Here is a 24,018-nt window from a genome sequence, read left to right as displayed (position 1 = left end):
GTCAGACTCTTGCAATGCATTGTGGGACTTGTAGTTCCTTAACAGCTGAAGGGCCAAGTTTGCCCATGCCTGGTCTAGTAACATGTAGTGTTTGTGCTAAAGGAAACCTGTAGTGAGTAATCTGCCTTTAATATTATCACTGACTCAGAACCCGTATGCAGATCAGGTAATCCTCTCTCACCGCACTGGCTGCATGCATGCATGCATGCTCCATGTGTGGACTCCAACACTACTGAAGCCAAAGTGTCTGCATCATAGTCAGGCCACTGCCTTTTGTTAACATAGAGTAAAAAACAAAATGGCCGCCTCTGCATTCATCACTACTGGACTTGTTATAACCTGTTCTCTATACATAAACGAACTAGGTCTCCTAATAGCACAACAGCTGAAAAGGAAGGGTCTCATTGCGTGCGAACCACACCCTTCAGGAGACCTCCACAGCTGTGTATGGGCCTTAAACTCAACCTTGACCTTAAATTCCTACAACCACCTATAGAAAGTTCAACACAGGCCTCATTTGCCAATATCAAAATTTGTACTTTATTGTGAATAGAGCAAATTTTGATATTGGCAAATGAGGCCTGTGTTGAACTTTCTATAGGTGGTTGTAGGAATTTATAACCTGTTCTCTAAGCATGTGGTAGATTGCGTTCCACAATGTAACTTCCTGTATTATTAATTGTGCAGCGATTCCAGGAGAAGGTGGAATCCCTGGAGCAGGAGGCAGCCAATGAAAGGCAGAAGCTGGTGGAGACTCATATGGTTCGTGTGGAGGCCATACTGAACGATCGCCGAAGGATCGCGCTGGAGAATTACATCACTGCTCTGCAAGCTGATCCACCAAGGGTATTGTCATGCCTTACTCACTGTACAATGTATGATTCTGCTGCCCCCCTTACAGGTTCTGTATATTACTGAGCGTGGCCTAAGGCTTGATCCACACTAGTCACCCCACCACAGCCCAACATGTTAAACCCCCTAGTTGTGATGCAGTTTTTGTTATTTTTCTGACATTTGCACTATATTTATATTGTGTAGCACTGTATGCACCTATGGACTTTGATTTTCCCTGATGAAGCCCCTATTTTTTAGGGGTGGTGAAACATGTTGGGTTGTGATGGGATGATGTGTTAGTAATAGCAAATAGTTAATTCTGCCTTTGAGGGCAGACTTCAGTTGGGTACAAATTGATACAGCTACCTGTTAAGCCTGCAAATTATAATTGCCTCTCACAGATCAGCCTGCACCTTCACTTATCCCTGCTGATCCAGAGGAAGGCGAAAAACCCTTACACGGTATGTTCCAATTAGCCCTGAAAGAGAAAAAAAAATCCTTACCAACTCCAGATGGCAATCTGATAAAATACCTGGATCAACACCGCCAGGATTTAGTAGTTATAGCAAAGAAAGTCCCGCCCCCTTAAAGGGATACTTAAGCCTAAGAAAAAAATCAGGTTTACTCACCTGTGGCTTCTAACAGCACTCTGCAGGTGTCCCTGTGGCCTCGCAGTCACTTACGAGTCCTCCTGTCCCCCGCCGCCAGCTACTTTGTTTTGCCTACAGACCCGACAGGCCTGGCCACGCGTAGCCTTTTACGTGTTCCCGTCCACAATAGCGTCCTGCGCAAGGCGCAGTTGCGGACGGGAACGCATAGGAGACGTGTGGCCAGGCCTGCACAAGCGCAGTAAGCCTGTCGGCTGAAAACGAAACTGGCTGGCGGCGGGGGACAGAAGGATACCAGTGACTGCGACGTCATGGCACAGTTGCAGGGGCTGGTAGAAGCCACAGGTGAGGAAAACTGATTTTTTTTTTCTTAGGCATAACTATCCCTTTAAAGACAAATATATAATACTTGCCATAACTACTTCCTGTAGTAATACTTTCCACATGTTGTTCACTGTTACTCTAAAGAACCCTTTCCTAAATAAATTGCTAAATATTTGTTCCTCTGTGCGCAGATCATGTCCCCTAGTCCTTTGCACAAGCCCAGGGACAAAAAGCTCATCCGCCATGCTTTTATATTGCCCTTTGATGTATTTATACATATTAATTAGATCACCCCTAAAGGCTCGTACACACGTCTGATTTTTCCAAACGACCGGTCGTTCGGACCGCTCATTTGGTTGTCAAATCGGATCAATCAAAATCAGCCTTATCAGCCGAACGACCGTTTGTACATCCAATTTAATGTCCGAACGAACGGTCGTTTGGAGAAATCAGGCGTCTTAAGACGTCTCTTCTCCAGGCTGGTAAGTGACCTACAGCCTGGCTAATGAACAAGGTCGTGGAATATAACCATACATTTATTTTTTTTCTTTTAAAAGTAAGTTCTAAACATTGATGTAAGTATACTGTATTAATTAATCTCGCTCCTATAAGGATATATGAGAAGACTGCAGATCCCCCATTGTTTACATATATCTGTGGTGCAAAGGCTTGTCTATAATTTAGCTTTGTCCCTTGTTTATGCTTTCTGTTAAAGTGAGCTTGTACTGCCCCAGTGTTTTTTTTTTTCTGCTAATACTATGTAGCTGTCACAGTAGGTATTATCACTCTGATGACTCTGACCTTTTTTGCACAGGTTTTTGACCAGTACATCTCCTCATGGGAGATTCTCAAAGTTTTATTTTCAAAAGCACTTTATGAATGACAGTGGCACAGCCCAGCTGCCAGTAGTGTGCAGAGGGTAGGCCTGCAGAAATGTTTCTGAAAGGAAGTTATTTTTGAAACCTTGAGAATCCCCCCATGAGGATATGGACTAGTCCAAACCTGCCAGTAAGGGGTTCAGGCAATACCTACTGTAACTGGCAGACAAAACATCATTTATAGAGCATGTTACTCTGGCACAAATGTGCATTTTATGTATGTGTACGCAGTTATTTTAAATGTTACAGGTTTTCATTATAGTGGTCCTTTATAAACGCCACTGTAATCGGTGAACTCTGCACAATAAAAGTCGATTTATTGAAGCTGATGAAGAGTGACTGAAACTGGGTCACAGATTAGCATAATTGAGCGTTTTAATGATGTTTGTTTGATGTTGGAATACACCTTGGGCACCGAGAGCACGGCCTCCCTCACCTCCTTATCTCTGAACTTCTGCTCTGCCCCAGCTTAAGCATATGCTGAAATAAGTTCTGTGTAGTACACCAGATTTAATGCAGATGATCAGGCCTTAAAGAGGCCCTGTAGTGACATATAGTAGAATACAGTAAATTGTTCAGGATACTCACTTTCACTGTAATTTTCTTGGTTTTAGCATCAAAAACACTTCCTGTATATACCGTAGTCAACATCATGTATAAGTCAACACCAAAATGTGACTCTCTTAAGCTGGAATTTTCTATTGACTCAAGTATAAGTCTACCCAACTAAGTGAATAGCTGCACTTAGGGACCTGGAAGAATTAACAGCTGCATTTGGGGACTAGGAGGGTTAATGCAGTAATTGCATAAATTAATGCAACCTTTTATGCTAGGTACACACGATACAATTTTATGGCACATTTACCTGCCAGTTTCATTTTTTTACAGCATGAAAATCGATCGAAATTCACATCTGACATGCTGGAAAAAAATCGATCTGGCAGGTAAATCTGCCAGAAAATTGTATCGTGTGTACCTGGCATAACCCCTCCTGGTCCCCGAGTGTTGCGGTTATCCACTCACCATCCTTAGTAAGCACTGCAGCACACTAGCCCTGTCCTTTCATGTTAATTGTTTTGTTGCATTTCCTTTATCAAGAAAGTGTCACTTACCCACCTGGGTAAATTGCTGCAGATAAGTACATACATTACTCAGTGTGCTCTGTGTTGCAGCCATTGGTTGGTAATGGATGCCTCTAAAACCTTCTTCATATAAGGGTTTAATTTAACCACTTGAGGACCATAGGCACCCCGCTAGTGACAGGCTATTTTTTGCAATTTAGGCCACTGCAGCGTTAAGCACTCTCTGCAGGGCCGTACAGCTCAACACACAAGTGATCCCCCCCCCCCCCTCCTCTTTTCTGCCCACCAACAGAGCTTACTGTTGGTGGGCTCTGATCACTGCTGGGGTGTCTGTTTATTTTTTTTTTAATTTGTTTGAGGTTTTTTTTTTTTTAAATAAATGTGTACTTTTATTATTTTATTTTCAATCCTCCCCCCGGCAGCCAATCCCAGAGATCGGCTATCATAGACATCAGCCTATGAGAGCCAATTGCTCTCTGTGCCTCCCAGGCACATACGGATGTCCCCAGTACAGCGCTGCCTTAGATCGCACCATTGTAAATTGATGGCGGTTTCGCCATCTAACAGTCTCCTAGCGGTGATTGCTGCTAGGAGACTGATGACGGAGTGTCATTCAAACGGAAATGCGCAGGCATCAGCTCGCACTATCTCCTGCAAAACCCCGTCCCAGGACTTCACACCAATTGCCGTGGAGCGGTCCTGGGGCTTTCTTCTGTCAAAGAAAATGAGACTGTAGTCCTCTGACAGATGCAGAGACCAGCACTGGCTGTGATGTTACATTTCAAATAAAAAAGTCGCCTTTGCTAATAGATGTAGCTAACATCTACGCAAACCAAAGTACAGCTTTTGGCTCTGATTTTTAACATGAAAAGTAGGAACATGCTCACACAGCTATTTAATAATAGACATAATTCATACATTGTAGTTTTATAATACTTACTTATTGATAGTTGTTCTATAATTAATTATCTGATCCGATGTCTTCGTGTCACAGATGACCCTCTACCTCCTTCCTCCCAGTGCAGTCACGGCCATGTTTCCCAAGCAGTTCGTAAATCTCCGCCTGTGTTGCCACAGTCAGCCCACAGCTCGGCAGCCACCAATTTGGCTGTAGCTGGCGAAGGGCTGAGGCAACACAGATGGCGGGGTGACCAGAGTCTCAGCAGTGATTTTGAAAAGAAAAATGCCAGGGCCCATTCTCTGAGGGGGGTGGGACGCTTACCTGCCTGCCTTCCCAATCCCATACCTTAAATACTATCTTCATAACTGACCCAAAACTAGTATGCAAGTTGGGTTTGTTATGACTCAGACACTGCTGAAGCCATATCGGCATTGCTGCCACAGTTAGAAAGGGACAGCTGTGACAGGCTCCGTATGCCTCTCACTTCAGGGTGCTTTTATAGGAAGATGTTGCCATGGAAACCCAAAAGCTCATCCCTCACATTTGATCTTAATAGCAGGTTTACCAAAATCTGAAAAATGGTTTTGTTTTCCCTCAGACTGCCAGTGTATTACTCAGGTCTAATGCTATTCCTGTGCTGCAGAGGCTCCTCTCTGCCTTGTCTCAGTTATTACTGATATCACACTGAGAGCAGTGAGTAATAGCAGATCTGTGCAGAAGCGGGGAATGTATTTGATGTATTTGTGAGATAGAGAACTTCGTCCAATGTCTTGTGTACATCCAGTCACTGCTGCCGCGGCCAACTTCACAGAGATTCTCTCCATCCCCAGGAGGCATTCATTATTATTATGATGGTTTTACACAGCAGGACTTTACAGAGAACGTAGAACTAATCACACCACTAACTTGTCCCTCAGTAGTTCTCACAATCTAATCTTCCTACCACAGTCTAAATCGAGTTTTGTGAGGGAGCCAATACGGGAGAATTAGGCAGTACTGGAGGAATCCCACATAACTATGAGGAGCCCTCCCAGTGGGGTGAATGGAACTGGGTGGTCTACATCCTGGGGAACACTACAGGAGAGCCTGCTAGACCAATAGGACAAAACACAATGCTTCAACATAAGTCATGTGGCCACATTCCTGATCTCCAAATTAAGTTCTTTATCGCTAATTCTAAATATTATTTTTAACATACTTTAGTCATTGGTAGGCAGGCATCAGCAGAAATGCTGTTGAAAGCAAAGAGAACCCTGAGAATCCCCCATGAGGAGTTGAACTGGCCCAAAACCTGTCGGTTCTGTCAGATTTTAACTGCCTACTTTTTTCGTGGTTGTGGTCCTTTAATGGCCACCTGGATAGTGTACTGGTTAAGGGCTCTGCCTCTGACAGAAGGGACCAGGGTTTAAATCTTTGCTTTTTTTATTCAGTAAGCCAGCACCTATTCAGTAGTAGGAGACCTTGGGCAAGTCTCCCTAACACTGCTACTGCCTATAGAGCGTGCCCTAGTGGCTGCAGCTCTGGCGCTTTGAGTCCGCCAGAAGAAAAGCACAATATAAATGTTCTGTGTCTGACCTAATTGAGAGGATGGCTTTGTGTTTCCATTCAGAAGACAATTCTACTTCCTGTCTGAAAGACAAGGTCCCCAAGAATAGGAACTAAGGGTAAATTTCCTCATGGGAGGGTGCTAAGAGCAATAAACCTGGCATATGTTCTTTCTTTTCTCAACTAAGTCCAAAACTAAATTAAAAAGTTTTGACTGAAGTTAAACTTTGTTTCCAGTGTCTATTTAACCTTTTCCGGACAATGTGTAGTAAATCCTACGGCGCACTTGTGGCTGTCTAAGCCTGATGTGGCGTAGGATTTATGCCACCTGCCATTTGCACTCCCGACTTGATCGTGCACACCCGAGAGGGGAGATTGAGCTGTCATATGACAGCTGACATCTCCCCTCAGTGATTAGGAGCCATCGCGATTGGCTCCTGATCACGTGATCTGTATGATTACTGGCGGATCATATTGATCACGATTGGCGGCGGCAGGAGGAGAAGAGGACGACGGTGACTCGTCTTCCTGACTGTTTCCCGGCGATCGTTGCTCCGCTCTGGCTGGCATCCCCGCTCGCTCAGCGAGTCCCAGCTTGGTGACGTCATCAAGCTGCGACCCAGAACTTAAAGGGATACTGTAGGGGGGTCGGGGGAAAATGAGCTGAACTTACCCGGGGCTTCTAATGGTCCCCCGCAGACATCCTGTGTTGGCGCAGCCACTCACCGATGCTCCGGCCCCGCCTCCAGTTCACTTCTGGAATTTCTGACTTTAAAGTCAGAAAACCACTGCGCCTGCACGCCCGTGTCCTCGCTCCCGCTGATGTCACCAGGAGTGTACTGCGCAGACACAGACCATACTGGGCCTGCGCTGTGCGCTCTTGATGACATCAGCGGGATCGAGGACACGGCAACGCAGGCGCAGTGGTTTTCTGACTTTAAAGTCAGAAATTCCAGAAGTGAACTGGAGGCGGGGCCGGAGCATCAGTGAGTGGCTGCGCCAACACAGGATGTCTGCGGGGGACCATTAGAAGCCCCGGGTAAGTTCAGCTCATTTTCCCCTGACCCCCCTACAGTATCCCTTTAACAGCAGAGCGAGCGAGGATGCCAGCTAGAGCTGCTCATCGTTATAGCCTGGGTGGTGAATAAAGGCTGCTGATAAAACGCCTACACTGACCCCTGTCTACACTGGGGACACCGTACCTACCTAGCCATACTGGGGATCCGGCTGCCTGATTCCCCCCCCCCCCCCCCCCATATGTAAAATGGCCTGGTCCTTAAAGTGAACCAGAGATGAAGCACCCTCATATATTTTACCATATTTATCAGTGGGAACATTAGAGAAAACACCTACCCTGCTCTCTGTTTCATTCTTCACTGCTCAGCTTGCTTCTTAGCAGCCCTTATAAAATCCCCGACTCAGCATTCAGTCTGGCTTTGCTCAGGAATCATTATAGCTGAGTCTGTCTTTTCTGATTTCTTTTCAAGCCCAAGCCTGCCCCCTTGGGGCTCTGCTGTAATGACTCCTGAGCAAAGCCAGACTGAATGATCAGTCTAGGATTTTATAAGGGCTGATAAGAAGCAGGCTAAGCAGTGAAGCATGAAGCAGAGAGCAGGGTAGAGTTTTTGTGCTTCGTCTCTGGTTCACTTTAAGGGGGGGGGGGGGGGGGGTTAGGCAGCCGGTCCCCAAAGGGTTAAAGTGTTCTTGTAAGGAAGTAAGTGCTTAACTTGGATAAGATAGAGGGAAGTCTCTGGTTATTACCCCCCCCCCCCCCCCTTCAACTTGCGGTTCTGACGCTGGGTCCCCCCAAACCACCTCAACAAGTGCATGTCGGCAGAGCAGGGCCACACTGCAGAGACGCAGAAGGTTCGCACCTGCACAGTAGCATGGAGCCAATCAGGCTGAGCTTTTTCCACCAAGCCCAAGCAGCTCCGTGCTGTGCTCCAGGATCACGTACAGGAGCGCAGCCGCAAGCTTTCCGAGGGTCACAGTGTGAGATGGAGGTCTGTACGAAACAGGTAGTTTCGGCGCTGAGCACCAACACTAAGTGCCACTATAGCAGAAATGCTATAGTGTGCAGGGCGCATAAGGGTAATTCGGGGTTCCGGAGACTGCTGGACTCCGAATTACATCTTCCTCCGAGTTGCTGCGGCTCGGAAGGGGAATGGTATTTAAAGCCACCGGGGATTAGAGTGGCAGCAGGAAGAGCAGTCATTCAGCCCACCCTGCGCCCAACTCACCGGCAGAGTACATATACGTACACGGTCTGGAGGAGGATGTGAGAAGCCTCTGGAGCATCCCTCTACCAGGGTAAGTATCTGACTTTTCACTTTATGAATGTTACAGGTTTGCTTTAAATGTGATGCACTGTATGTATTTATTGCTGTTCTGCCATCGTTGCAGCCCCGCCATGTCTTCAACATGCTGAAGAAGTATGTCCGCGCAGAGCAGAAGGACAGACAGCACACCCTCAAACACTTTGAACATGTGCGCATGGTGGATCCCAAGAAGGCCGCTCAGATCAGATCCCAGGTAACAGCTCTCTTCTGTTACCTCCTGTACTGATCTTTCTACACATTACAGCAGAAATCACGAGGAAAGTTCAAAACGCTCTAAAACCCCCATTCTCGCCCACCGGTGCAGGATCTGGTCAGCCAAGTCGATTCACAGGTGCAAGCAAAAGGATCCACAGACCAGGTGGAATAGATGAAAAATCGGTGAACTTTTATTGACAACTCCAAAAATGTAAGACAACACAGCCACAGGTTCAACTGATGTGTATCGGGCTTAGAATCTGCTCTTAGTCATAGTTCAGAACTATGACTAAAGGCAGATTCTAAGCCCAATACGCGTCAGTTGAACCTGTGGCCGTGTTGTCTTAAATTTTTGGAGTTGTCAATAAAAGTTTACCAATTTTTTATCTATTCCACCTGGTCTGTGCATCCTTTTGCTTACACATTATAGCTTGGCGGAATAGCCTTTGTGTCCAGCACTGAGTTTAACCTTTGCCCTTTTTAAAAGCTCAAAACATTGTCTTGGCTGGTGGATTACTAGGATCCTAACGCTCAGAACACAATGCGACTTCCCATCCAATCGATGGGTGATCAGGCAGGAAGTTGTATCGTATACATGTCCAAACTGCTCCCGATCGATAAAGAAATCAATTGTCCTATGATAGCTTTGCAAAATCGATCCCTTTCTCGATCGGTAACAAATCGAACAAATCAGAAATAGCCTGATTACCGTCGATCAGAAGCGAAATTGCATCATGTGTTCCCAGCATTAAGAGAGTCCCGAGTAGGATCAAAAGTCATTAACTTAAAACACAGTTGTCATGAGATCCCTGAGTTAAAGCGGATCCGAGATGAAAAAAGAACTATAACAAGTAACTTGTCTATATATCTTATCTAAAGTTTAGATAGTTTACACAGCAAATCTAGCTGCAAACAGCTTCAACAGTTTATGATTGATTATTCCTGTGATACAATGAGGGCAGCCATGTTCTGTGTGTCACATTACACACAGGCAAGCTGATCTGTATCTCCAGCCCTCAGCCTGTGAAACTTTAACTCCCCTCCTCCCTCCTCCCCTCTGCCGCTGAAATCTCTGGCTAGTAACCTCCTCCTCCTGCTGCCCAGATTGAGCTCCCATAAGCCCATGGTACACGAGACTGAAAATGCCAAGGCACTCTGAAGCTGTGGGCGAGGCTTGTTTAGTTTATAGGGAATTAGAGTATTAAAACAAAACAAAATATTAGTATTTGGCTTGAGGAATGCCCTATAAACTATATGAAAGGAACACAATTATGCAAAGAGTAAAAGTTTATCTCGGATAGCAACCTCTCTCTCTCCTTCAGTATAGCTAATGCCATGTAGGGATGATCAGTGAGATGCTAATATTTCTGAGTTCATGCAGAATTGTGTACATTTTTAAGTTTAAACCTGGGTGGGACTTGAATGGTCCATTTTCAAGCTGCGTATATTTGCATAAAAATGTACCAAATCCTGCATGAATTAGGAAATATTTACATCTCAGTGATCATCCCTAATGCCACGGCTGTCACATTTCTCTGTCAGTAGCAAAGATTAGCATCAAACAAGCCTCGCCCACAGCTCCTTTTGTGCCTTGGCACTGTAGCAAGGGCTTATGGGAGCTCAGTCTGGGCAGGAGGAGGAGGGTGTTACTAGCCATTGATTTTAGAGGCAGAGGGGAGGAGGAGGAGGAAAGGGGACAGAATTTACACACAGGCAACAAAACCTGACAAGAAGACTTTTGTTGAAAAGTGTGATCTGCTGCGTGCTTGTTTAGGGGCTATGGCTAAAAGTATTAGAAACAGATGATCCGCAGGACAGCTAAGCAACTGGTATTGTTTAAAATTAAATAAATGTTATATCCCTCTAACTTCAGGTTCCCTTCACAAGTGGATCCGAAATAAACTTTTACTCTTTGCATAATTGTTCCTTTCATATAGATTATAGGGCATTCCTCAAGCCAAATACTTGTTTTGTTTTGTTTTAATACCCTAATTCCCTATAAACCAAACAAGCCTCGCCCACAGCTCCTTTTGTGCCTTGGCACTGTAGCAAGGGCTTATGGGAGCTCAGTCTGGGCAGGAGGAGGAGGGTGTTACTAGCCATTGATTTTAGAGGCAGAGGGGAGGAGGGAGGAGGAAAGGGGACAGAATTTACACACAGGCAAGCTGATAGCATCTCCAGCCCTGAGCATGTGACAAACAGAACATGGCTGCTGTCATTTTATCACAGAAAGAAATAATAATTTTCTATTAAAGCTGTTTGCAGCTAGATTTGCTGTGTAAACTATCTAAACTTTAGATAAGATATGTAGACAAGTTACTTGTTATAGTTAGTTTTTCATCTCAGATCCACTTTAAGGACCAGAACTTTTTTCCCCCCTTTTTTTTGTTTAAGTTTTAGATCACCAGCACACTGAACTCAGCTGTTATCCGACAGCTGATGTCAGCGGCAGCAATCGCGGCAGTAGTGCCTGGGATTGAATTGGTGACGACATCCTGTCAGAGGCTGGCCTCATGCAGTCCTGAACTGTTATAAATCTTGCTCAGATCTTCATGATCACTTATGTTATTGATGTTAGAGAACCTTAGAGGACCACGGTCGCGGAAAAAAATCTTAAAATGTAAAATATATGTAAACACATACAGATAAGAAGCATGTTTCTTCCACAGTAAAATGAGCCATAAATTACTTTTTTTCCTATGTTGCTGTCACAGTAGGTAGTAGAAATCTGACATTACCGATAGGTTATCTCTTCATGGGAGATTCATGGGGGATTCTCAGCATGGGCTGTATTCTTTATAAAGACACTCCTTGAAAATGTTATATACAAAGATGTTAGTTATCCTCGCTGCTCGCTGCACACTTTTTTTGGCAGTTGGACGGAGCAACTGCCATTCACAAAGTGCTTTTGAAAATAAAGAAAACCCTGAGAATCCCCCATGAGGAGATAGACTAGTCCAAAACCTTTCCATCTTGTCAGATTTCTACTACTTACTGTAAGTGACATCAACATAGGAGAAAAGTAATTTGTAACTCAATTTTACTCTGGAAGAAATACACTTCTTATCTGTATATGTTTACATATATTTAAAATTGTAAGATTTTCGCGACAGTGGTCCTTAAAAAACTTGGGCCCAAAGAATACGCCTCCTTTCCCAGAGTCCTGTGCAACTAAGTGACAAGCCCTGAGACATGACAAATAGTAGGGCTTATCCCATAAGGTGAGGGAACTCACAGCAGCCAATCCAGTTTCCGTTTACCAAAGCAGATCCATGCGGGGTATGCGCTCATGAAAAGTTATGATCACTTGCACGTAAAATATTGCCATTTATAGCCCAAGCCTGTGCAACTTCAGGAATAAACGATCAAGGAATAAAGGAAGCACTCAAAAGGCGATTTTTAAACTTGCGTTCATCTAAACGGTAGCAAAGCACAACATATTTCGGGGTTAGCCCCTTCCTCACACCTGAGGAAGGAGGTAACCCTGAGGAAGGGTGTAACCCCGAAACATGTTGTGGGTTGGTGACCCTGTGAAGGATAGTGCACCTGCGGACCAGGTGTGTGCAGCCTGGGTGAGTGAGTACTCCAGCACACCCTACTTATGTGCCTTGCAGCTTCAGGAATAGCTGGCGTTGGTGTGGATGAGGAGTTCTATGTTGCACACAACCCCTCTGGACACTGGAAGAGTTAACAGAGCGCCAGATAAGCCAGTAGCTGCACACAGTAGATCATTGTGGCCGTAATGCGCTATTGATCTATTGCTGACAGATTTATGCATCGGGAGAACAGATGACTACCACTGGCATGATTGAAAAAAATGGCTTATGCCAGTGTATTTTGGTGCCGAGTCAATCTGTAGATTTAATACGACTGCTGATCCAGCCTGTGCCGTTAGCCAGAGCATCCCGCGGTCCATTAGTATTCAGAATCTGCCGCAGAGCAGTTCCTGTGCATCCATTAAGCATAAGAGCAGAGAGGGAGCGTGTGAGGAGAGGCCTGGCCTGTCCTCCGTGCAGATTGTGCAGAGAGCAGCACAGCTGTGACATTGCAGGGGGGCTGTTTAGTGGCATGTGAGCCAGCTGGGGTGCTGAAGCTTCTGCCCAGGACCAGCATTCTGTACCTAATGTAGCAGGAATAGTGATGTCTGCTTCATTCAGGCCCCACTGTCTGAGAGATGGACCCCTGCTATCCAAGTACACTTAGTGGAAACGGCCTTCTGTCTGTTTCCTGATGTCTAGCTGCCAACTTTCCCCATTAGGCTTTATAGAGGAGTTCTCAGCAAGTGAGGTCACATGTATCTTGGCTTTGAAATTATCTGCAGCGGTGTGACAAAAACCCTGCGACCCCCTAAAGTCACAGGGGGGCCTGGTCATGTGCAGAGAGCAGATTAGAGTCATGTTATTTTGTTCCAGCGGAGCAACATGTCCTTGTCACTCCTCTCTTCAGTGTAGCCGCTGTACATTTCTGCATGTCATGTGACGTTCTTCAAGAGTCAGTCATTTTCCTGGTTTCAGAAAGCCTTCCTATAGCTATATATTGCGGTGTATTGTATGCAGCCCCACCCTCCCAGTGTTGCTTATCCAAGCCTGTTTAGGTATGCGGAATTCTCCTCCTCAGAGAATTCTGGGAGACTAGGTATTATTTCTACTCGCTTCGGAACACAGAGTAAACAAACATCACGCGGAAATGAAGATGTCTCCACCTATGATGAATTTCAGAATGTACTGTAAATTAATGGAGAGGAAAGATTTTGCAATGGGCAAACACTGAGTAAATGAATATTGAACAAAAATAAGCAATGTTATTCATTACAGTATGTTCACTACGGTTACTCTTTAATATTAGTTGGAATAAACAGAGGGTGACAAGGAGAAGAGGTCTATTGGCAGTTCACGCTTGCTTAAAAAGCGTACCTGTTTGGGACTTTTTTTAAGCTCTGCTTAGCACAGGAAGCGGATCCTAATGTTAAAAGTGCACTATGGCGAAAAATTTTAAAATATGTGCAAACATAAATTAGAAGTACATTTTTTCCAGAGTAAAATGAGCCATAAATTACTTTTCTCCTATGTTACTGTCACTTACAGTACACAGTAGAAATCTGACAGAAGTGACAGGTTTTGGACTAGTCCCATCTCTTCACGAGGGGATTCTCAGGGATATATTTATTTTCTAAAGTGCTTAGTGAATGGCAGTTGCTCTGTCCAACTGCCAAAAAAACTGTGTAGGGAGCAGGGAAGCTGGCCAGCATCATTGTATAAATCCTTTTTAGGGAATATCGTTATAAAGAATAAAAGCCTTGCTGAGAATCCCCTATGAAGAGATAGACTAGTCCAAAACCTGTCGCTTCTGTCAGATTTCTACCACCTACTGTAAGTGACAGCAACATAGGAGAAACGTCATTTATGGTTCATTTTACTCTGGGGAAAAAACGTACTTCTTATGTGTCTATGTTTGCACATATTTTAAATTTTACAATTTTTCGCCATAGTGACCCTTTAAAAATAGGTTCTGCCTCCACTAGTTAGAAAAAACGGATCCGATTGGCCCGTTGCGCTAAGTGGAATGCAGAGTCTGACCGTCCGGATGAGAAAATGTGTGCAATGAAAGCCTATGAGAAGGAACACAGTCCGTTCTCACTAGGTTAATTGCCACATCCACTTTGCGTTTTTCGATCACTGCCGTGACGTAATATTCATGTGTCCCGCCACCGATTGCCACTGCTCACTCCCTCCTACACAGCCCAGTGGCCAGCATAAGCATGAGGATCTCCATTGGGCTGCCAGAGACCAATGGGAATCCTCAGAAACGGGGAGAAATCTCATTGGTTTATGGTGGACTAATGAAAATTCTCCCTGTTGCTGGGAAGAATGCAGCCTTTGGAAAGTCCCATGTTCCTGCTGTGCAACGGGCTGAATATAGACAGACTGATCGGCGGCGTCATGACAGGTGAGCGGGAATGCGGACAGGGAAATTGTTGCTAGTGGCTACAAGATGGAGGGAATGCATTTGCCTAGCAGATGTGCTTACCGTTTCCGTTTTGCATCCACTGTAGTGTGAACCAGCCCTTAGAAGCTGTAGAGGTGGCCACACAGAATCGGGGAGATTGCATTAGAAAATGCTCAAACATCCTTATCATTTGGGTTGTAGCAGGGTGGTAAAACATGTATTTGAAACACAAAGGAGCTTCTAAAAAAAACTGTATTAACAGCATACAGAGTTGACGGGCACACGACATGTTTCGTGCATAGCCCTTCCTCAGGTGTGGTCCCTGAGGAAGGGCTACGCCCGAAACATGTTGCATGCCTCTGTCAACTCTGTACGCTGTCAATCCAGTTTGTTTGAGAAGCCTTCAGTGTACCATCTCCTTTGTGTTTCAAGTACTGTGGTGTCCCTGCAGCAACTGGCATGGCTTCCAGGTCTAGAATTACTGACCTGTATCTATCTACTGGTGAGGAGAGTGTGGTTCGTATTGACTGGTAAACCATTTATTATTTGATTTTCACACACACTGGTGATTAGTATCTTCACTGAAGGCGCTTGTGTATGTAAGGGGAATGTGTACCAGAGTGAAGCGTTCCTCATCCAGTCATGGACACCCAAGTCTCTGACTTCCTGTATAAGATTGGCTGTATAAAGCAAACTCAGCTTCACTGTACATCCTTTGGGATAAAGTCACGTCTCATATGTCTGGCTGCTGTCCTATGTCTTACAGGTGATGACACATCTGCGTGTGATTAATGAGAGGATGAATCAGAGCTTCTCTCTTCTGTACAAAGTCCCCGCTGTGGCAGAGGAGATCCAAGATGAAGCCGGTAAGTCACCCGTAGCAGCCAATCAACATTCTCCTTTCAAGAAAAAAGGGAGGGGCTTGAGGAAAGCCATGTCAAAAGGGAACAGCAGTCAGTCAGGCAACTTGCCACATGACAGCTCCAGTTTTCAAAACTTTATGTGAAGAGTGAGACAACCTTGTGCAATTCTGACCATTTATATTCAACCTGCTAGTCAGATAAGGACAGTGAAACGACATAAGTGATTGCTAATAGGCTTTTTGTGCTGACATCCAAGAATGAGTCATCTTGCCAAGCCGCCTCTTGACATATCTGACAAGCTGTGTGTGTGCTCTCTAATTATCTGCACACGTTACTGGAGCCTGCCGTCTCTCCGGGTGGTGGTTGGCAGTCTGGTGTAAGAATTCACTCTCTTCAAAGGGTGCTCTTAGTGCTCCTTAACTATAAATGTATAAGGTCAGCATTGTACCCAATTCCTCTTCTTTTTCTTCAATCCTTCTCCTCACGTTTTCTCTTCCTTTTCTCTCACTTTCTTTTCTTCTCACTCTTTTCTCTTTCCTTTCTTCTCATTCTGGACTCCTCATTCATGTCTGGAATTTGTGAACTACCAACTAAGACTGGCACGGCTTCAATCTGTACTGAACTCGGCTGCTCATCTCGTTCATCTCTCTTCCCGCTCTTCCTCTGCTGCTCCTCACTGTTAAGCTCTTCATTGACTACCAATTAACCAGAGCATCTAGTTCAAACTCTTAACCCTAACTTACAAATCTCTCCACAATCTCTCTCCCCTGTACATTTCCTCACTAGTTTCCAGATACCAACCCTATTACAATCGCAGATCTGCACATGACCTTCTGTTGCCGTCTAGAATCACTTCCTCACATTCACGTATACAAGATTTTGCACGTGCTTCAACTCTACCCTGGAATTCCTTCCACAACACATCCGTCACTCACCATCAACTGATATCTTTAAATGCTCTCAAAACTCACTTTTTTGACAAGCATATGCTCTACTTTAGGCCACTTCCTCTTTGACCTCTGGCAATGTTGTACTTCTTACTAGATAACGCCCTCCTTTTCTGCTATTTATACTCCTTACTAGCTAACCTAAACCACACTGCCTCTAGATATGAATATTGTTCACTACCCCACCTCTTGCACCTCCCCTTCCACCCCTCCCACCTCCTTCATAATGGTCTTTTATAATATTACATTATTTGAACTATTGGCTAATGTTTATTGCTTTTACACCCGCACAGTATTACAGAATTGCTAGAAGCAAAAACGTACCTCGAATTAGATACTGGCCCCCATCAGTGAAAGAGCAGGGGCCCCGCCCCTCCAGCCTCCACATACAAAGCAGGATTTCCTGGTTATGAGATACTGGCCCCCATCAGTGCAGAGTGGGTGCGCCCTCCCCCCCCCCCAGCAGTATTTCCTGGTTATGAGGAAGATGTGACCAGTGTGCGGCGGTCCTCCCTGCGCCTCTCATGTCATTTGTTTGTGTACATTCACATGTCATTATGGCCCCTGCTGCCTCCTCTGCTTTTTTATGGAGCTGCTTAGCTCATTTGGAGGGCCTCTCTGCGCTCGCTCTCTGCGGGATCCCGCTGATGGAAAACTCACTCGCCGCCGCTTCCTCCTCGGGTTATGCTCATTAGTGTATGAGTGCTTCTGTGAAATCAGCCGTTTTATTTCTATGGCCGTACCCCACATAATGTCATGTTATTTCAAGGAATCCATCTCTCCAGCTGAAGTGTGATATTGTAATAAAGCCAAAGCTCCCTCTGTCACAAGTATAACCACACATTATAATTATCCTACTATACATCCCCGGCCATGAGTCCTAACCATTCATTCCATCTGCAGGGTCATTAGCATTATTTTCTTGTAACTGATGGCGGAACATTTAGGGTAATGCAGGCAGCATCAGTAATGAAGCGTTAAAGGACAACTGAAGTGAGAGGGGATACTGAGGCTGCCGTATTTATTTGCTTTTACAGAAATACTTATTGCCTGGCAGTCCTGCTAATCCTCTGACTCTAACGGTGATAATACATCTAATGATTTTTCAGCCTGATTGGCTCTCCGATTCAATAACTGATCGACTTCGGACCGAAATCGATTGAATGCATCGATTGGACTTGCTGAAAATCATCCTCCTCTGTGCTGCGTAGAATGTTGCTGTGAGCGGCTGTGTGTACGCTACCCGGCCGCCAAGGACCAACTTTACCAATACAGGCAATGAAACGGACACCTATTGTTGTCCGTTTCCATGGTAACCTGACCGGCTTTCCGATGTGCGCAGTCTAGCGGCGGCATCAAAGAGAGTAAAGGGGGTCCTTGGCGGCTGGGCAGCGTACACGCAGCCACTCACAGCAACATTCTACGCAGCACAGAGGAGGATGCGTCCATCTCTTTACGGCAGCTGCTGTGAGCTCAGTAACTGCTCGATGGAGCAGTTACAAGGTGGGAAAAAGTTAATGAGATGGCCAGAGGGGTGGAAGATAACGGCCACTCACTACCTAGGACAAGATGCCTCCCTATTACAGAATGGTATAGGCTGCATTGGCGTCAGAAAGGTACAACTGACGTGAATGCATGTCTCTAAATGTTTATTGCCAGAAAACAAATACATTTGCAAAAGAGTGCCTAATGTGAAAAATCAATCCTCCAACTACACATATGTATGCTAAAGGGTCTAAAAAAGATAAATTTAGCAATAATGCCTCTTTAAGAAGTTATCGGTGGAAGCAATTTGAATGATTTACAAACCGATCATAAACAACGATGTATAAAATAAAAAACGCTCAGACAACTGACTGAAAAATAACTTCCCGGTTATTGCATTGCAAACCGTGTTACAAAACAAATGGAACATCATTTCCCTGCGATGCTGTTTATAATGCAATAAAGTGGAAATGATCCTTTCCATCAGTTAAGCAAGTGAGCATATCTGCATAGAAGCCTCCACATCCCTCTCTCTGCAGGTTGTCTTTAAAGTAAGACAATCAAAATACAGAGGCCATAATTGCTCATCTCCTAAAACTCCCTATCGTCTTGACTGCAATGCAGATCCACTTACTACAAAACCTGTAACGAGAAAATGTTCCCCTGGGGGCTACTCTCTTCGGGTGGGGGAAGCCTCCGGTTCCTATCGAGGCTTCCCCTGTCCTCTTGTGTCCCATGGCGGCGGCGGAAAAGCTCCCGGAATGGTGAGGATGTAAATATGTACCTTCCCGGCTCCAGCACAGGCGCAGTATCGGCTCTCCCCTTGCAGATAGGCGGAAATAGCCGAGGTTACCTTTGCTCCGGGACCTCTATGCCGCTTAAAGAGAACCCGAGGTGGGTTTGAAGAATATTATCTGCATACAGAGGCTGGATCTGCCTATACAGCCCAGCCTCTGTTGCTATCCCAAACCCCCCTAAGGTCCCCCTGTGCTCTGCAATCCCTCATAAATCACAGCCACGCTGCTGACAAACAGCTTGTCAGGGCTGGCTGTGTTTATCTCTATAGTGTCAGTCTGCTGCTCTCCCCGCCTCTTGCAGAACTTCAGTCCCCGCCTGCATCCCTTCCCTCCCTGCTGATTGGAGGGAAGGGACGGGGGCAGGGACCGGAGCTATGCAGGAGGCGGGGGAGCAGCTGAGACTGACACTACAGATGTAAACACAGCCGCACAGCATGGCTGTGATTTATGAGGGATTGCAGAGTGCAGGGGGACCTTAGTGAGGTTTGGGATAGCAACAGAGGCTGGGCTGTATAGGCAGATCCAGCCTCTGTATGCAGATAACATTCTTTAAACACACCTCGGGTTCTCTTTAAACAATCCTGGGATACAGCAATCATTCCCAAAGCTGTCTTTTGAAAAGATCTCCAGCAATCGTTCCACGCATTAGCAACTGAGCATTTGTCCAGGCTTTGCAATGGCGCCTATTCAAAATGGCTGCTGGGACATTTTTTTTTTTTGTGCTAGTCTTTAGCTTTGCAGTAGAAGAAACTGTCTCTTTTTGTTTAATAAATATTTATTGAGCTAGTGAAATGCTTTGAGCTAGTCAAAGAGGGTGTCCTCGATTCAGTGCAGGGTATAACTACAATTAAAAGCTGATACTATTTGGGTAATCAGCTGAGAAATGTTGGAATGATGACACTGCTGGCGGTCACAGTAAGGTCTTCTATTAGAAAGCTTGAGTGGTTAAGCGGTTTCAGTTTTTTTCTGGCCTTTGTTTCAGCAATGTGTGCATCACTGTTTTTGGATGTAATAAAAACATATACGGTACAGTTGTGTTCAAAATTATTCAACCCCCACTGAAATTGAGTGTTTTGGCCGGTTCGACATTGATTTTGATCATTTCAGTCATCTTGTTTACAATTAAATCAAAGAGGCACTTGTAAGTCAGACAAATATAACATAAGATAATGAAATAACCACAAATGTCTTTTCTGTGCTCACATCATTATCAGTTTTATTCAACCCCCCAAGTAACATTCATTCTTAGTACTTAGTACAACATCCTTTTCCAGTTATAACCACTTTTAAACGTGAAGCATAGCTTGACACAAGTGTCTTGCAGCGACCTACGGGTATCTTAGCCCATTCTTCATGGGCAAAAGCCTCCAGTTCAGTCACATTCTAATGCTACGTACACACATGCGACAACGATCGTTCATTGAGAACGACGAACGAACTTTTAATTGATGAAAGAACAACCTAAGTAAAGTTAGTTTTAAAATGTGTGTAACGATCTGATCGTTAGAAGGAAGGTTACATCAAGTAAAAGTAACTATTGCGCCTGCGCATAAAAATGAAAAGTTTCATGGAGAAATGGTGAAATGCGCATGTCAAGCCTAGTACGAACGATCGTTTCCAACGATGTACTACTTTTGCAAACGATTGTCGTTGGGAAAAATACGCCAAGCTAGATCATTCGTTTTGAACGATCTAGCTCGTCCGTCGTTAGACTTAATGGTCGTTGGCTGCTTTTTTTCAAACGATCGTCGTTTGAAAGGATCGGGGAACGATCGTTTCAAACGACTATAGTCGCATGTGTGTACGCACCTTAAGGCTTGTGCGCTGCAACTGCTTTCTTTAAGTCCCACCAGAGGTTCTCAATTGGATTTAAGTTTGATGATTGTGATGGCCACTCCAAAATGTTCCAGCCTTTAATCTGCAACCATGCTCTAGTGGACTTGGAGGTATGCTTGGGATCATTGTCCTGTTGAAAGGTCCAACGTCTCCCAAGCCTCAGGTTTGTGATGGACTGCATCACATTTTCATCCAATATCTCCTGGTGCTGAAGAGAATTCATGGTACCTTGCACACGCTAAAGCTTCCCTGTACCTGCAGAAGCAAAACCGCCCCAAAGCATGATTGACCCCCCGCCCATGCTTCACAGTAGGCAAGGTCTTCTTTTCTTCATAGGCCTTGTTCTTCCTCCTCTTCCTGATCCATGAGCCCAAACCGTTCTAATTTTGTTTCATCAGCCCACAGAACACTATCCCAAAACTTTTGTGGTAGTGTTCTGTGTACTGATGAAACAAAATTAGAACGGCCTATTCCATTGTTAGGAGGTGTGGTTATAAATAATTGCAGTTGGTGCTGTTTAGGTTTTTACTTGCCTGCCAGTAGTATAGATGATGACATGTAGGCTCATTGTGGATCAAACATGAACAAATTACATGGCGAATATCAATCATTTCTTGATCTCTCTTCTATTTCTTTACGTCTCACTTTGCAATGTATTCATTTATTGATGTATTGATCTACCACTGGATCCAGGAGGCAGAGGAGGACGGCGAGGGAGCGATTAGCCTGGATAGGGCTGAAGGAAGCCACAGGTATGTAGAAAATGTTTTCTCAGGTTTACTTTAAGGTGCGTACACACTCCTGATTTCTTAAAACGACGGGTCATCAGACCCGCCTGTGCGGCGACCATTCTGGCAACAGTTTGCCAGTGTGTACAATCTGTCGGCAGGCTGTGCTTGACCGATCCGCTGAGCGGATCAGTCAAAACCAGCCTTATCAGACTATACACTTGGGGAAACTGTCGTCAGAAGGGCCGTCCCACAGGCGGGTCTGACGACCCGTCGTTTGAAGAAATCAGGCATTTGTATGTAGCTTTAAGGGTAACAGGTGTGTATCTATACACCTGTAGGCTATTCAATTCACAAGGAAAGCAATACAGTCCCTTTTTAAAGCCTAGAGATACTTTGTGAGTTTAGGTCTACTTTAAAGTGAAACCGACTGAAGCCTCTGGATTGTCCAGAGCTTTCCCATGTCCTTGCCCCCACCATTGCCATGTGCAGACCCTCTGAACATATCTGACGAGAGCTGACCAGATAGGTCCTCTTGGCCATACTGTGCAGCGCCTGTGAAGTAAGGTAAAGCCACTCTCTCACAAGCAGCTCCATGCTAGTACACAGATGTGACTTTACTCGAACAGGCGCAGTACGACGGCAAGCTTTCAGAGGGTCCTGGGCAGCGGTGGTGGTCTTGACAAGGACACGAGAAGCTTCCACAGGCTTCCCTCTTCATGGATAAGTATCAAACTTTTTAGTTTGCATTCTCCTATGGTTAACTTTAAGCTCTATTCTTTTAAAACATATGTTTTCTTGTGTTGGGGTATCCATTATTAACTGTGACGGTCACAAAAGCATGCTGCTGCATACGTGCCAAAAACAAGCTCTTTCCCATAACTTGCAGATGAGCTCTTCCAAAAGGAACAGAACTACTCCGATGATGTTTTGTCCAACATGATCAGCGAGCCCAGAATCAGTTACGGCAATGACGCTCTGATGCCCTCACTGACCGAGACCAAAACCACAGTGGACCTTCTGCCAGTGGACAGCGAGTTTAACGTCGATGATCTCCAGCCATGGCATCCATTTGGCGTGGACTCTGTGCCCGCCAATACAGAGAACGAAGGTAAGATATGACAGAAGGGATGGCATCTGGACTCATAGGCCATAGGTGTGCATGCTTACCGGAGAGATCGCTGCACGGTATTAAACGCCTTATGTTGTCACGATGAAATTTCCTGCATGGTACCAAACCACTTTTTGTGAACAACAGTAACATGATTTTCCCTAATTACACCTCACAAAGCCATCATACGTTTCCTCTCAAGAGGTTTAGCGAAGAAGTTGACTATTTCCACTCACGTATGACAGAAGGTGGTAAAACTTAGTATAGTGACTTTCTAACACAAGCTAGCTTGCTCCACATTTCAGTTGTGTTACAATTTTACTTGTAGGACATCCCATCCCAAAAGGGCATAAAAAAATAAGGACACCTGGTCATAAAGCTCTGAACACTGAAGCCTAGAGACTCTCCAATCCACAATAGCAGCTGTAAACAATAACCACGTCATCTCCTGTCTACCTGAAACAGGTGGGAGGTAGACAGGAGGCAGGGCTTCTGATAGCAGAGGACAGGGCAATGGTTGTGATGTTGGAGGCCCTCTTTGACTGAGTCTCTGCTCCTGGCCACCAGACGCCCTGCCTACTCTCTTCCACCACACTTCCCTGGACAGACAGAAGATGACATCGCTACTGTTTACAACTTTATGGATTGGAGGGACGAAGCTCCAGTGGTCAGCTCTGTTTTCAGACATTTTAGGTAAGGGAGGCAAACTGTTAACTAAACTTCTGTGCTTAAGTAAAGTTTTTCTTTAAATTACAGTTGAAGTGACAAGATATCTGGCTTTTGTGCTGATAATTTGGCTTCAGTAGTGTCTCACCCACAAATCTGCAACATGCAGAAGGCCATCTGACAGACAGAACATATGATCTGTACACTTGTTTTGAGGATTGTATTCAAAGAAAAGGATTGTCAGGACAGCCAGGTAAAGGGTGTAATAGGCAGCCAAAAGTGGTTCCTTTCATATTCCTCTTATCTCAGATTCTGTTTACAGCTCTTTTTACTCCCGTTACAAAGCTGCTAGCCTTTCTGAGAAGAAAGCGCAGCATTCACTGCATACTTGAAAGAGGCCATTCCAGCACTATTGTTATTTCTTGAGGAAGAGACCTATCAGTCCTGTGTGAGGATTTGTTGCAGTCTGATATGAGATTTAGAAACAGATTTTGACCAATAAATTTATGTATTTTTTAGCTTTATTTAAATACAATCACATAAACAAATGTAATGGATAAGATATATATGGTGAATAAATACAAAGCTTACATTCACTTTCCATATATTGAGAGGCTATGAGTATTCAATATGGGTGAAACTCAGTTTAAACCTTATAAACTATTTTCTAAACTATAAATTATAAATTATTTTTGTAAACATTTGGCAAACAAAAATAGCAATAGAAACCATATCAAGGTTTATGCTAAAGGGAGAACTTTTACTTTGTCTTTATGTCCTTTAACTGCCCAATCATGGCACCATATATACTCTGATATAAGTTGACTTTGTGTCCGTCCGTCCGTCCCCTGACCCCCCCCCCCCCCCCCCCCCCCCCCAACATTTGACCCTCTTAAAGAGACTCTGAAGTCGCATCCCCGCCGCAGTACGCTA

At 44.8% G+C, this 24,018-nt stretch overlaps 1 protein-coding gene across 4 annotated transcripts in view; it reads left to right on the top strand.

Moving 5' to 3' along the window:
• Positions 1-24,018, top strand: part of APP (amyloid beta precursor protein) — a 323,251-nt gene that overhangs the window by 284,003 nt on the left and 15,230 nt on the right. For all 4 annotated transcript variants that reach the window (XM_068270592.1, XM_068270590.1, XM_068270589.1 and 1 more), the window contains 4 exons: positions 688-846; positions 8,576-8,704; positions 15,419-15,518; positions 22,198-22,419. In XM_068270592.1, coding sequence (XP_068126693.1) covers positions 688-846; positions 8,576-8,704; positions 15,419-15,518; positions 22,198-22,419 — 610 coding nt within the window. The remainder of the gene's footprint in view (positions 1-687; positions 847-8,575; positions 8,705-15,418; positions 15,519-22,197; positions 22,420-24,018) is intronic.

Source organism: Hyperolius riggenbachi, chromosome 2, assembly GCF_040937935.1.
Source record: "Hyperolius riggenbachi isolate aHypRig1 chromosome 2, aHypRig1.pri, whole genome shotgun sequence".
NCBI classification, from domain to species: domain Eukaryota; kingdom Metazoa; phylum Chordata; class Amphibia; order Anura; family Hyperoliidae; genus Hyperolius; species Hyperolius riggenbachi.
The sequence above is the reverse complement of the archived record's forward strand: the minus strand, read 5'-3'. Positions and strand labels throughout refer to the sequence as shown.